General features: G+C 37.1%; 1 protein-coding gene across 10 annotated transcripts in view; it reads left to right on the forward strand.

Moving 5' to 3' along the window:
* Positions 1 to 16,098, forward strand: part of SGIP1 (SH3GL interacting endocytic adaptor 1) — a 1,172,197-nt gene that overhangs the window by 736,279 nt on the left and 419,820 nt on the right. For 6 of the 10 annotated variants that reach the window (XM_044085575.1, XM_044085576.1, XM_044085579.1 and 3 more), the window contains exons 12-14: positions 2,637 to 2,735; positions 12,576 to 12,650; positions 13,115 to 13,576. In XM_044085575.1, the coding sequence (XP_043941510.1) occupies positions 2,637 to 2,735; positions 12,576 to 12,650; positions 13,115 to 13,576 (636 nt within the window). The remainder of the gene's footprint in view (positions 1 to 2,636; positions 2,736 to 12,575; positions 12,651 to 13,114; positions 13,577 to 16,098) is intronic. The other 4 variants (XM_044085581.1, XM_044085584.1, XM_044085582.1 and 1 more) reach the window with 1 other exon arrangement.

Consider the following 16,098-nt stretch of genomic DNA (forward strand, 5'->3'; position numbering starts at 1 on the left):
CATTTATATAGTTTATTATTTTATGTACACAAAAGATCACCTAACAGTAATGTGATGTGCGACCCTGGTTCAGTCAGTGACCTGTGCAGCAGCTCATAGGTTCATAGGTTCACAAGTTCATATCTAATTATTAGGCAAATAATTCTAAAGGGCCTGTTTTTGTGTAGCTATGCTTCCCAAATATATTTGACAGGTTTAGATACCACTCATTTTATTTGGAATACAGCCTGGATACGAGTGATCAACCATTTACAAGCTTCCTCTTTCTAATAGGGGCACAGGTGACAGACCAGGGGAAAATTTACAGTTTCCCATCCAGTGATCTAAGCTGTGCTTAAATAAGTGCAGGAAAGAACTTTGCTTCACACGGACTGGAAGCCTGTTCCAGAGAAGGGGGCAGTTTCTGAGACACATACCTGTCCCTCCAACATGTCTTACTTATGTTGCAGATGAGGTTTAGGTTCTTAGATTGGGTGTTTCTAAAATCATTTGCTTTGTGGGTGTGCAACAGGTTCATAAGGGCTGGATCAGAGGATGCTTTGAATGCCAGGCATAGATTGCCTCTCTAGGAGGCAGAGTACAAGGATAAGGCTTTGTGGTGGTTGACACAATATATTCTTTTTGTGAGGAACTTCTGTGGATGCCCCAGTTGTTGCATATGCCTTTTCAGGAACATACTGAAGGGGGCATTGTACTCAATGATTGGTCTAATGAGGGACAAATACAATGGAAAAATGACATCTTTGGACCTAGATGCCATACCCTTGCTTGTAATTTGCATGATACAGAATGATTTCTTAGTACAGCAAACACATGATGGTCAAAGGCCAAGTCACTGCTTATATATGTTACCAAATCCCTGACCACATGGTCAAGTTCTTAGGGGTGTATTATCAATGCAGCAAGTCCTATGGGTGGTTGTCCTATCAAAATAAAACTATTATTTCTTTTTTGGCATTGAGTTTTTAGAACATTATTCTAGCATCAGTTACTAGTTTCTGTCAGGCCTTCTTGGAGTATGTATGTACTTTGGGGTGATTCTGTGATTGCATCTATTGTGCAATCATCTGCTAACTTAGCCAGCAAGAAGCCTTTTATGTTGGCCCTGACCTAAGAGGAGGAGATGCCAAAAAGGAGCATCCCCAGCAATAAGCCCTGGTGGACTCCGCTAGTGACTGGATGTTTTGCTTAGTTAGACACCCCTATCCTGGCTTTTTGTGTCCCATCTGTGAACCAGATGGCTATCCAGTGGATGACATAGGGGTTTATACCTAATTTTGTTAGCTTGTCTACAATGTCTATGTGGGATATTGTTTTAAATGCTTTGGCTAGGACAAGGTAGGCAGTATGCACCATTTAGCCCTAGTCCATTGATTTGGTGACCTTCTCAAAGAAGTGCACCAAACAGAAAAGGCATGACCTGCTCTTGATGAAACCAAACTGGGATAGATCCAATTCACGAACATTTCCTATGACATTATTTATCACGTCCGTGATTATTCTTTCTATTGCATTACATATGAGACTAGTCAGACTTATGCATCTCTAGTTTCCTGGATTCATGGGTGGCTCACCATTTTGAAGAAGATTAACAGTTGCAGTCCTGCATTTACTTGGCATGAAGCCTGTTTGGAGATTACGATTGAATAGTGCTTCTACTGGCTCCAGTAAGTCATGTTTCCTGCTATTAAGGAGGCATTCTGGAATATTGTTGAGTGTCATCAATGCAGCATTTTTGGCCTTGGAGAGTGCATTGTGGACATGATCCCTAGTAATATTTAGGGGAGCTACGGTTATGATATTTCTTGAGAGGTTTCTGGGGCAAAAAGTTGGGTAAAACTGGAGCAGGTATTTATCTGCCAAAAGATTTTTCTATATCCTCTGGCTCAGTATAAGTGCCTCCATTTACAGTTAGTTTGGTACATTGTTCTGCATTGTATTTGAGGTTTTAGACACAGCTGAAGAATGTTGTTTGGCTGGTCTTAGCTTAGGAGGCTTTGGTAGACTTAATTAGGCCCTGAGTTGCTTATTTAGTTTGATGAGGGAGTTTCTACCTCACTGGGCATTGAATTTCTAATTTCTGGAAACTAATTTCTTCCTTTTTTATACAACCTATTAATGACAGGATTCCACAAGGGTAGTTTTTTTTTTGAGTTTGTCATGTGATAATTTCAGGTAGGGACCACTGACTCTATGCAGCTGTATACATGACTATAAAGTGTTTTTGTGAAAGACTCTGCATAGGCAGCAATGTTCAGTGGATATGGTAGGACATTTTCCTTGGAATAATTCTTAAACTTTCCGGGTTACTTGTCCCAGGTTTTATTTTCATTTCTGGAAAGTGATTCCAGTTCCTATGAATGTGTGGTATGGGTTTCCTGGATCACAGAAAGGGACCTATAGCTCACAAAGTTATGGTAAAAGACTTTGGTTATGGTGAATTCTGTCTAGAGGAGCACACCTAGTATTCATCACACAACTAGTAGTACTTAACCCACCTATTATTAGTGAAGCAGGAATCATGTGTGTTATATCTTTCAAATTCACATAAAATAAGTTATACAGTAAACAGACTCTCAAATAGTGCAAATATTAATCTAATATGTTTCAATTCATGCATTTTTCTTGTTAACAAGTTCCATTAGAGCAACCTGAGATCTGGGGTCTACTTACCATGAAATCCAGTGACTCAAATCAGGAATCTCCCCCACCATCCATACCACTCCAAATCGGAAGTAAGTAAGCAAGTAGTAAGATCAAAGCAAACATTATATTTGGATATGTTTAGGAAAGTCATTTCTGGTATAACTTGCAATACTGATTCAGTCTTGTATAACTTAGAATACTGTTTCCATCTGTAAACTTTACATATGAAGCAGAGAATGTGACACAAAAAGAAACACTACTATGAAATGTTAACATTTTGAGTTGAAACAAAGATGAAAGCTACTATTTTAAATGTATGTTTGTCAAAACTGTTGCTTTTTTGTATCTCTTTCCAAAAGAAACATGGTTACTAATAATTGTCCTGCATCTTCCTCTATTCATTCTCAGTCTTACTAAAGCAAGACTTCAGAAGTGGGCTCACTAATAGGATGAGCCTTTCTATGTGCTCAGACTAGGTACTGAAATTCCAACTGTTTATGTCCTCAGAAGCTACATTATGGCAGCATCCATAACTCTTGTAAAGGATGAACTCACTGACACTTGCATAATTTTTCTGTACAATTGTACTGTGTAAATTTCAAAAGTAAGGCCTTTGTCCAGCAATAAAAGAAAATCTTGGCCTAAAGAACTCAGTGTACCCCTCTGATCATCACAAACAAAACAAAACTATCTTCGGCTTTAATGATCTGCATGGTCATTTGCAGAGCATCTGCAACTGCTGCAGATGCATCTGGTTTAGCAAGGTAACTTAGTACTAGTACCACCATTGGAAACTTGAGTTCTTTCTCGTGATATATTTTAAAAAATGATTCAGGGGTGGTTATTTAAAATAAAATCATATAACAAAAGAATGTCTAATGTGAGTCTAAGGACATCTGGCATCCAGTAAGGAATCAGAAGCCCATGCCTACAGACCACAGGTCTTGACTGCTCATTAAAGGCTATTATTTTGACAGTAGCCCCTTGTCAGACCCTTTCTCTACTAGTAAGACACTAATCACTGCCTCTGCATTCACTCAGTTGCCTGACGCATGAAATGTACAGTAAAGAGGCTTCTCTTTTTCCATATCCCTTCCATTTAAATCAAATAATGAAACTGTAGTTGACACTCTAACCTCATGCACGAGAGGATATTTGTAGTGATGATGGATGCAGTATGTGAATGTACCACAGTAGCTTCTTCACATCACCCAAGTTCATGCCACAGTTGTTCAAGTGTAACAGCCTGAGCTGGCAGTTGCTCACAACACGCTTCACATATCACTGACATCTTAACACTCACCAAAGTGCAGTTACTTGGTGGTCCAATTTTGCAGTCTCCTGGAGAAACAGAGGCAGAGTTTACACTGGCTTTGAAGGAGTGCTCTTTCTCTGAGGTACATTGATCTTAGAGCACCAATAAGAAAGCAAAGAAGGTGGGAGAGGGCAGGGTGTCCTGCACAAAATACTTATTTTTCATGTAATATTTGCTCAGATTATGAAAAACTTGGATACCTGTGATTGGAGTTTGTGTCATCAAGGTTTTGCTGTGAAGCTTCAACAATCTGAGTTCACTGCTGGTACATAATCTAACTCCAGTCTCCAGGGGTATCTTCATAAGTCTTATGTTTTAAAGTTTTGGCTTCATATACAATAAACAGTAATGAGGCTTGTCTGCCACTGAAGGTTGACATTTGGCATTCAAGTGATCATATGGTTGTATCTTCAATGACAATCAATTTTGAAAGAGTTTTTTTTTTTTTTTCTGACATAAGTTGATTATGTGTTTATGGTATCATCAAGTAACTTGGAAAACACACTTGAAAAGAATGGAAAGCATCCTGTTTAAATGGCTGTACCTCTTCACTACATCATTACATGACAGCCGCATCACCTGTGCCCCTACAGCTTCAGTATTCCTCCTCTGAGGTTATAGAATTCTACCAAAATAGTATCTCAAAGAAAGATTTTCATTGGTGGCTTGCACAGTCCCTACCCTGTAATCACAGTACACAATGCACACTTTTCCTGACTGATTGTTCAGGTCTTTCTACAGCTCCCAATTCCCCTCCATCCTCCATGGCCAGCCATTATTAGGGGTTGTACCTTTCAGTACCTTGTTACATATTCACAGTTGATGACTGTCCATAAAGGTAAGGTGAGTGAAGTGTTAACCAGGTGCCAGGTCACAGTTCACACTCTTGCACACTCACATATTCACATACGCGCGCACACACACACACACACACACACACACACACACACACACACACACACACACACACACACATATACACACACTCATATACATATATCTCACAGCTCACATTCTCGCACTCATATATTCACACACACACACACACACACACACACACACACACACACACACACACACACACACACATATACACACACTCATATACACATATCTCACAGCTCACATTCTCGCACTCATATATTCACACACACACACTCACATGTATACAGATTACACCATAAAGCCACAGGAGTCAATTTGCTTGGTTTGTTGTCTGCCAAAAAGGTCTTATTCTGTCAAGTGCCTATCAAATCAAATTATGCCAAGTGTATATGACAACATGCTGTAACATTACGCTAGATACTTATGTGGACAGGATTTCCCAACATCATGGCAGTCGTAACTACCACATGCAAAGACCTTATTTAGACTGTCTTATTAATCTATACCTCACATGCTTCCCTATTGTGTCTTAGGTTTCTGCATCTCCCTCTTCCAAGAACTTTGCAGGCTTAGATCATATGCCTCATGGAATGATTTTTTTTTGGTCTTCCTCAATGTAAATATTTCATTCATACTCAGATTATGAATTCTGTGGTCCATACTTCAGAATTTGAAATGGGTGAGGTAGCCTCCTCTTCTGCCTGGTTGCCTTTTCTGAGGTACTAAGGATAACAATGGGCCACTGTTCTGATGTGAATATTTCTTTGCCTTTCCCTGAGACTATGACCAAGTAAATTTGAAGGGTTGGGGAATCCTCCCCTGAAAGCATGTGCTAAGGACTGCATTTCTCCTGCATAGAAGTGCTCTACATTGGATCTTAAAAATGCTAGAGGCAGGCTGACCTAAGCTTTTTAGGAAAGAGAATACTCCTAAAGATCATTATTTTGCAATCTCTACATGATATAACTTCAGACAACTATAGCACCTGACCCTTCTTTCTTCTGACAAAAGCTTCTATTCTGGGGAATTTTTCATAGCAAAGTCTGTGGAGAACCATTAGCAGAAGAGTCTATGGCACTATATGTATTTCAGTTAGTGAAAAAACATTTGTCTTATATCTTCAAACATTAAATTTCATGTTGCAATAATTTTGATGACATCAGTCCTGTTTCTGGAACTACATATCTTTACAGCTGCATGCACAGAGTGGGTAAAAGTCATCTTTCCCATTTAAGTACACATGCTTTGCATATGTTGTGTGCTCTGCTTAACATACACAGCCTCAAAGAACCCAGTCCTGTGTGACCTCCTACTCATCCACGAAACAACACCCTAAAAACCTGCTGAAGAGATCTAAACTTCCACTGAAACATAAACAGGGCCTGCTGATGAGGTAGGTATATATCACAGAGAATCCCTCTTTTATAGAACAGACTCCCCTTGGATGTAAAGCAAGGTAGTTTCTTGACCTGTTTTTAACATCACCTGGATAATTAGATGGTCAATTATAAGTATACCCCAGTTTGACCCTGCAAGCACTTTTAGAAAGGTGTCAAAACTAGGTATAATATACTTCATTCTGCTGGTGACGGGTATTAATTAATTTCTAGGTAAATTCTAATTGGGGTCTTGTCGCTAGACTACAAAAGGTCCAGTGGATCAACTGCTTGTTGTTTACTTATGAACTGATGAACCTATAAGTGAGTAATTCATACAGATGATATGCAGTGCTTTAGACATTAGGTCTTTTAAGTGTGTTACATAAGACATCACTGATGGTCTCACTGTGGAAGAATTGCATGTTCCTGCTCAGTCCAACCTGTGACCCATTTTAGGGTGTTATCAAGAAGTAGTGACATTGTTACCAAAAAGTCAGCAAGAAGTCAGGCCAGACATGCTTGTCCAATGATCCACCTACTGATTTAAATATATGAATGACCCTTATTACATGCAGCAGTTCTGGCAACTCCAAGTTACATTCAAAGAAATAACCAAGTCTGTTTAGTGGATCCGCCTCTTAACATTTTCTCTTGTGGATGATTAGTTACAGGTCAATCCCTGTGTCTCTTCCTCTTACAGTCCCTTTTCCTTATTCTTTATGGGAGTTCTGCTCTGGATCATTTCTACAGGCATCTTCATCAATTCATGCAGCTTGGATAGGGGTGGCTTCGTCACCTTACTTACTTTTTTAGATGGGGTCACTGCTCAACTTACTTGCCCAATTTCTCTAATATACTTAATTATAAGATTAACAAAACTCAGATAAAGTTTTAGAAATCCTGCTTGGTCAGTTACTTTTTCCTGCATGGACATCAAGTAATCATTTGAAAATCAAAGTGAATCAGTTAGAAATCAAATGTCCAAATACAATACAAATTATAATACAGACGATCTATTCCATGGATCTTAGTATCTGACAGCCGCAGCATAGAAGTTCTTTCCCTTCTCAGTACTATATCATCTTGCATTTGTTTCAGCCTTCTAAGCTACATCAATGTATTTCTCTTCAGAAATGAAGGGATGCTTCAATGGAAGGATGAAGAACTCATGCTGGAACAAATATCATCCATGGCACAAGCTGCAGATATTAGGAAAAATGTGCATCGACTGCCTGGAAATGGAGGCAACTTTTTATACACATCTTAGAATTCCATATCTTGTTAGGAGTACTTCTGGTTTGATTGGATAACTTGATGCCACTGTGGTACCAGAACAAATATAAAGGACTAGGCATGACTCAGATCTACTAGAAGGAAACCACTCAAAGTCTGACTGGGTAATTAAATGCCACATGTCCATAGTAACAATGGCAGGCTACCACAGATGGATACTAACTGACTAAGCCCATGATCTATAGCCCAATCGATTCTGAGGTGTTAAAACCCATATAGAAGATGCAAGAGCTATGTTGAACTAGTTTGGTATTCTCAAAGGCCAGTGCAGTATAGATGGTTGTAATATAGTCCTTCATTATTTTTTTTTTCTTTTTTTGTATTTAACAGAACAAGGAGTGTAAGATGCATTTTCCTGCTTATAGAAAGCTGGTTTCTTGACATTTCCCACTTAGCCTGCATCTGCAAGCAGACATTAATCTAATCTTCTCCAAGATCTTCCTATCATAATTTGGTTATCCTGTCTAATCTGACAGTTGGAGCAGAAGATTAAAGCTGTGAAATGTAGTTCCTGTGGTATGGGGTTTGAATCCCTCAGTCCTTATTTACTTACTGTGTGACCTTGATCAAGTCACTTAACAAGATATTGTTCCTGATTCACCCCCTGAAATGGGACTTTGTGTCCAGTGGGCCTATCTGGTTAACAAATTGGTATTATTTATTTATCAATATTTTGATTACCGGGAAAGTCTGACCTTGCAGGTACTTTCAGTGGAAGCCCAGGGAGAAAAGTCCCAAAGTATTACAAAAACATTTTTAGAACAATAATTTTACAATTTTCAAAAATAATACAAAACAGCTTTAAATAATTCTACCAAATTAGACATAATGTGAAAATGGTTATGAATATATACACCTTACATTGCAACAATTTAATATTTAGATAAGATTTAGCCAGTTTAATGAATTAAAGGTAAGTTAGTATAATACAAAGATAAATTGCAATATGAGTTGAGAGGAAAAAAACAGGGTTATAGCATATTTAGATAGAAAGTCAGGAGAGAGAAATTGATTGAAGCAGGGGCATATGGAGGTATAAGGTGTGAATAGGTTTTGTCCATATTTAGGGATATAGTTTATCCTGTGGTTAAGCAAGAACAGAAACAGATTTTGGCTGGGAAGTATTTTAGAATGGTTTTAAATGACTGGAGTGAGGGTACTGACCAGATGGAAACAGGTAAAGAATATCACACCTTAGCAACATGGTATGAGAACAGAATGTGTCCAGTAAATTTCAGAGGTTTGTGGACAGTGATGAGTTTTTGGTCACTGGATTGTAATGGGCAATTGGGACTATAGTTGTGTAAAATGGTATGTAGTGCCAGACAAGCAGATAGATGCTGGGTAATTTTTTAGGTGGCAAGAAGCTGCATATATGTTAGTTGATGGGGTAATTCTAACCCATTTATATTTTTAAATGCTATAGAGTGGTGGGGTCTAAAAGGAGGTACTTGCTGCAGATTTAGCTACTTTGTTATGGCGTTGCTCAAGTTTTGCTTTTTGTGATACCTTGAGGTTAGTAAGGATAAGACAGTCATAAAGTAGTGAGGACCTTGCTGTAGAAGTGCGAATTTCATTTTTTTTTCTTTTTTGGAATTTCAGTAAGGATCAGTCTTTACATCAGAGTCTGGCTCCTTTAGAAGTTTGTCCTTACACTTGGGAAATAAAGATAAAGTGTCACAGATTATATCACTGACTTAGGAAACCTTGGCTCATTTGACATATAATGCTAAACACAAATGCTTCTCTTTGTAGATGGGTCATGGCTTGCTCCTAGTTAATACTCTGATCCAGGGTCTCCTTGCTCTGAGTGAGGTGATTCCTCATCAAGGTTTACTCTGAGCCATGTTCATCTTCTGTGATTTGAAATAGGGTCGATAATTTGCTCAGCACTGGCCAACCAAGTAATTCATGCATGATAATACTGCATTTGAACTTTCTTGTTAAGGATCCAAATCTCATGTGCTTGAAATTTAAGACAGAGACATGATTCATTTCTCTTTTTAGGGTTTGCCTGTTGCTGGAATATTCACTATCCAATGGCCAATTGCCACCATGTTAAAAAAAAGCTATTACACTTGCTGGTTCTTATATATAAAGAGACACACTTTGTGCTTGGTAAGATTATATTCTTTCTGGAAAAGAATCTTCATCTTATAGATAATTTCAGAGTTTTTTTTAAACCAGTGCATTTTTTTACTTCTGCTCTTCATGTTGAAGGCTCAGAATTGCAACAAACACTTGCTTCACTTCCTAGATGTATAGTGATTTGGCTAGTTTTCATTAAGGAACTTGTCGCGTAGCTCAACTGCTCATCTCTTTTGCTCCATATCTGGGAAAATATTAGTAAATACACACTGTACCAAAAGATTGACTAACTCTGTTTTAGCCTGCAATTAAGAGGTTTGTTAACCTACCCCTGATACTATAAGACAGTATTCAACTGGGGGAGTGGCTATGACATTTGCATGAACTAGTTCTACCTGTATTGTGCCACTTGATCTCCATTATGCACCTTAATAATGTTCACCCACTCGTTTTGGAGGAGTTGTTATTCCCATTGTAAACCTTCGTACTTAATACTATTTATTCATGATATGGTGTTCTGTAGAGCTAGAGACTGTGTCTGCTCCATGATATGACAGCAGGGGTCGCCAGTGTAAGCAATGGTGGTTCAGTTTTCAGGGATACGGATACAGAGATGGTTAATAGTAGCTATGCATGCAGGAGTATCCTGTTGTTCAACCCATTTCAGAAGCCCCTCGATGCTCTAAATGAGTATTCAAAAAGTATTTTTCCAGCACACTCTGATGAACTCATTAGTAGCCAAGGCATAGCTCTTTCATCTCTTTCTGATTTCAGTGAATTCATCTGATGTTATCTCATATTTTAGCCCATTCCTCATGACTTTACCGTTTTTCATTGTTGAGGATTGCAGTCACAAACTAATAAACATTTGAGTTGATGCAAAGCCTGTTATTTTGAAACTTTCAGAGAATATAACAGTAATATTTAAAACGTATCACTGATTTTTAGACTTTGTTGTTCATTATTTTTGTCTTTTGCATAGATTCTTGCACTAAGAGGTTGAGACCTATGAACCTGGGATCCTCATGCAATCAGCTAAAATCCTTTATTGTCATGTCTGTTATACTGAGAACTGGAGGTTCTTGTGTACCATTCTGCGTACACTGAAGATAGTGTTAAATATCTCCATAACTACTCTTGGTGCCTTCAATAAACTAATCAAACTTAAATGTTATTTTTCTCTCTTTTTTCATTGTCTAGTTTTTGATCCTTACATGTAAGACTACATGTATTCCTTTAATCATCCATAGATTAAGTCAGTCATATGTAACAACAGATGATTCCTTCTAACAGCCAAAAGAATTGTAGCTACCGCAACATTTCTTGTTTTCACACTGCCCAAACAAAGGGCATTATGAAAGTTTTTGGACCGCACTCTTTAAATGTTGAAATTTTCTGCTCTAATATGTAAGTCACATGATATTTTCAAAGGGTGCAAAATGATATGTTTTGCTTCCTGTCATGGGAAGTCATACAATTTCTAAACTATTTCTTTTCTATCCATTTCCTTCTAAAGCTGTTTATGAATTTGGCAGTTTATTTCTTTATCTTACTTATATGTAATATGATAGTTGTTTGACAAGCATGGAATTTCAGACAATAGCAAAATAAGCAATTCCTTTATTTTTATGGGCTGTGGTTCAAACAGTCTTAATACATGCAGATATTCTTTTTGGAAATATACTAAGGAAACTGAGACCAGAAGTAATCCACAAAATGTATTGTGTAAATTAATATACTTCAGTATCAGTTTCTGCTAAGAAATTATTTTAATGTCCAAATGCAAAAAGCAACAAGAGGCAACCACTGAACTTGCAATAATCCAGTCTCGTAGTTTAAAAGTATAAAGAGTCTTTATTTAACGTGCACTTGGTAAGCGTTTTCACTGCCAGCTTCATCAGACCATAAAACCGTTTTATGGTCTGATGAAGCTGGCAGTGAAAGCGCTTACCAAGTGCACGTTAAATAAAGACTTCTTATACTTTTAAACTATGAGACTGGATTATTGCAAGTTCGGTGGTTGCCTCTTGTTGCTTTTCGCATTTGGACATTACATAAACTTTTTTCAGACTAGCAGAGAGGCATTTGCTTTGGTGGGTGTATTCATCTTTTTTCCTATAAGAAATTATTTTACTCATTGTAAATGCAATATATTATGATTCTTAAACCACTCTGTGGTATTACTTTGTCAACCTGGTGAAATTTTGTATCAGGTAATTGTATATTGTTCTCTAAGTCACACTCCTTTATAAGTTTTTCTACTCTAGCACCCAATTAACAAAGCAAAACAAAGTAGAGAAAAACTGCTAATTTAATAGACCAAAGTGAATATTTTTGCTTCAAGTAACCCATTATGGCATGCAGAAAAGATCAGGTTTCCCTCTAGAAATTTACAGGCCGGGCTATAAATACAGTATCACAAAATACATATAAAGAAGACATTTCAAAAATGATTTTTATGCTCAAATATTTAAATATCTTAACTGAAAACTTAGCAAATTTCAACATAGTGGGAGCTGAATTATGCTCACACTGAACTGAGACAAAGCAAAAGCAGAATTAGTTTTGTGCATCAATATATTATGTTATATTTGTGTAGTATCTTATTTATGAAAGGTTGTTATTGACAATTATTATTACTTTTCATTGCAAAATCTGAAATATAAGTAAACTACAACTGTGAATGACTACATTCAACAAGCCAAGTCTAGATAGATGAGATCTGCCACTGCAGATTAAACAAAAACAAAGATTGCTTGCTTCACAGAAATATTTTAAACGAGTTCTTCAGTGATATATGAAGGATTTATTTTGTATATATAGATAATCAGACTTACCGCTTTTAAACTTATAGATATTTAAGGAAATTTTAGCTGAAGAAAAAATGTTTCATAAATGTGTTCAGAAAGCTTTTTTAACATACTTGATTCTAACATTTTTGTTGTGTTTATCTTGCAATTTTATTTCAGCACCACCACCAGTTCCTCCTAAAAGTATTCCAGCAACACCTCCACGAACAGGCTCTCCTTTAGCTGATGGACAAGGTATGAGCAAGAAATTCAGACTTAGGTAGTTTAGTACAGTAAGCTAACTAGATGGTATTACTGATGTAGTTTAAAGGTAGTTTACAACAGTAGGCTAACTAGATGGCATCACTGATGCAGTTTAAATTGGTTTGCATTTTTTACTGATGATTTCATAATGGGAACATAGGTTGACATACTTTTTATGTACAACTTGGACATGAATTTTTAATTAATGTCTAATAGCATAGTAGTCATATTCCACTCTTGCATTTTCTAAGATCTTTTCTGCTTGGCTATCTACAATGTTAACCAAATACCCATAATGTTAAATAGGTTTTGTTTCATTAACACTTATTCTTTTTTTCTCACCTTCATTATTTATCTATTAATCCTTCAGTTTAGATGTAGCTTCTTTTAGGAAACCCAAATCATTAATTTAGCTGCAAAACAATGGATAATACATTTAACTGCTTTGACCACAGGAAGTGATCAGACAACAACAGAGGTCACAGGTGACAAAGTTCCATCAATCAATGATATGGACCGCCTTTTTGGCCCAGTATTATCTCCAAAGTCAGTTGCTATTGATCCAGAAAGCAAGTGGGTCAGCTTTTGCAATCATTCCACAGAACATACAACTGCAGTATTAACTTCAAGAGAAAATTCTGTATCCCCACCTGTGCCAACAGAACATCCAGTTGAGACTTCACCTGCTGATGCTCCCTGCAGTGTTCCATCTCCTCTCAGCTTAGAAGAGGTTCAGAAGAAAACTTCTGAGCAGTCTTTTCCTAAAGATGATGCATTACAATCATCATCATCAACATCTCCTAAAGAGTTGGGTACTGGACAAAGAGCCACGCCTCCTCCCCCTCCGCCACCTACCTACAGAACGGTTGTTTCGTCACCTGGACCCAGCTGTACAAGTGGCACAGGCAGCAGCAGTGGTATGTTTTATCATTTTAATATACGTCACTACTGTGCGTTGTGGCCATCAATGCCATTATGTCAAAACTAGGCCATTGGCTGTTAAATTAATTGGCTTCTTAGCATGTTTGCTTTTTTTAACTCTGTTTGCAAGCTGAGTTCCATTCCATTTATTTCATTGTTTAGTTTTACTTTCATAGTATATCAGGTATTTTATGTATTTAATTTGTGTCCCACTTTACAAACAGTAATTATTCCCATGATATATGTTCTCTTTTTAATACATAAAATTTAACACAAATGAAACAGATGATTTGTAAAGTATATCATATTCAGCTGTCAAAAAAGTGATTTGAAAAAAAAAACAATAGAATGCAAAAAAAAGTTGTTGCAATCTTAAATGTTGAATGCACTTACATTTTTGCAAAAACTAGGAAAAGGTTCTGCCTCTTAAGTACAGCATGAGTAAAAACTTGTTTTAATGTAGTGGTTGCATTTAATCACTTGCACTTGTTTATTTTTACTAAAAGGCACAATTTATTTCTTAAAAGGTAACAAATAAATTGTGTTCACACTGTAAATACTATATTACTTTTTGTTTTACTTGCTTTATTTTTAAAATAGTTAATAACTACATTTAAAGAGCTAATGGTGTTACCAAATGGTTGAAGAAGAAAAATTAACGTTAACTTGTGCAAGTGTAAAAGTTTCAGTTAAGCTTTTTTATTAAGTTTGAAAAATGCTATTGACTTCATCAAGCAGAGAATATGCAGGTGAAACAAAGGTCAAAGTCTGTATTGTTTTTAGTATATTAACGGGTCTTGAGTTTAATATGAGATCAACAGTTAAGTAAGAGTCTGTCCTATATTGTCAGCCTTCATCTGATCATGTTAAAGTTTCCTTTAAAACAATTTTGCTTTGAAGCTATACATTCTGAGAATCTAAAATATTCAGAGGTCACAGGTGACAAAATTCCATCAATCAATGATATGGGCCACCTTTTTGGCCCAGCATTATCGCCAAAGTCAGTTGCTATTGATCCAGAAAGCAAATAAAATGGGAAACAAATCCTGTGGATCTCTTTATTCCGGTATTTAATGCAAGGAGTATTTCAAAGGAGTTGATTAAGGAGTAAGTTTATCCTTAATTTCAGACATTGACAGCAACAACAAAAAAGAGCTGACTGAAGCCAGAGCTGACTGAAATGGTTCACATCTTTTTGTTCCATTGTTCTGGCATTATGTTTAGGGCATCTTACACTTTGGGTAGAAAGTGTATCAACATTTATTTAAATTTCATACCAACTTGACTACTTTAGTACTACATTGTTTTGACTAGTTGTAATAAATTAGCATCATTAAGGTAGGTTCATGTTCTAACTAAACACATATGGGGGGAATGCATTTCTGCAGTTTCTTAAATTAATATACTTGCCTAAATTTACAAAAAAAAAAAAAAAAAAAAACATGCTACAGCTGATATTTTAAACCTTTTGAGCACCATCATCTGCCACTCTAAAATTTTGCACCTAGAAAACTATCCTTCTGTTGATGCTTACCTTGGCTCACAGTGTCTGAACTTGGCATTCGTGGCTATTCCACAATTTTTCATTTTTTTAGTGAAAGGGTAACTCTTAGGGCCAATCCTTCTTTCACGCCTAAGGTAGTGAATGAACTGTTCTTCAAACAGGCTATTCATCTACCTTCCCTTTTTCTCAATTCCCAGAAGAGAGGGGAAATAATTCTGCACTCTCTAGACATTTATAGGCAACTAAGATTCTACTTGCATAAAACAAAAACTATCAAAAAAATGACCAGCTATTTGTTTCCTTCATGGACCAGGTGGTCTCAAAACATCTATCACATCATGAATATTGAAAGCCATCTCTTTCTGCTATATGCATTATGGCAAGTCTTTGCCTTTCTGCCCAAAAGAGCACATTCTGTTTGGGCAGTGGCATTTTCTGATGCTTTTCACTAGGGTGCTGATGCTAGGTTCATCTTGGAAGCTGCCACTTTGTCCCCTGTGCACACCTTCATCAAACACTACAAGACTGATGCTTTCTCCAAGTTCAGAGCTGCTTTTGCTATATCTGTCCTATCTGGACTTCTGGACAGCTCATCCTTTCATTAGCCAACCACCTTCTCTCTACCTCCTTCAACTCTAGGAATCACCCATATGTTATGAATACTGTAACAGTGATGTCAGTCAAGGTATAGTACAGTTGTGTGAGAACTTACTATTAACAGTAGATGCCCTGATGATCACTGTTGCAGTTTTCCTCCCCCCCTCCTTTCCCCTCTTCTCTTCCTGTGCTCCAGAACTTTATCTTTCCTTCAGTTATGAGCTATCACCTAATTCCTGTTTTTGTGGGGGTTTACTTACCTTTTCCTGCTATGTCCCTCCTAGCTGACCAGTCTCAGTTCTCAGTAGTCTTCTGGCCGCTGGCTTGGAGATAGTCTGAGGAACTCATGCATATGTCCACCTATATACCACAATGTATATGAGATGAGGTCATGCATCAGACATACACTCTGAGGAA

This window comes from Protopterus annectens, chromosome 10.part0 (genome assembly GCF_019279795.1).
Source record: "Protopterus annectens isolate FY-2018-M chromosome 10.part0, PAN1.0, whole genome shotgun sequence".
NCBI lineage: Eukaryota > Metazoa > Chordata > Ceratodontiformes > Protopteridae > Protopterus > Protopterus annectens.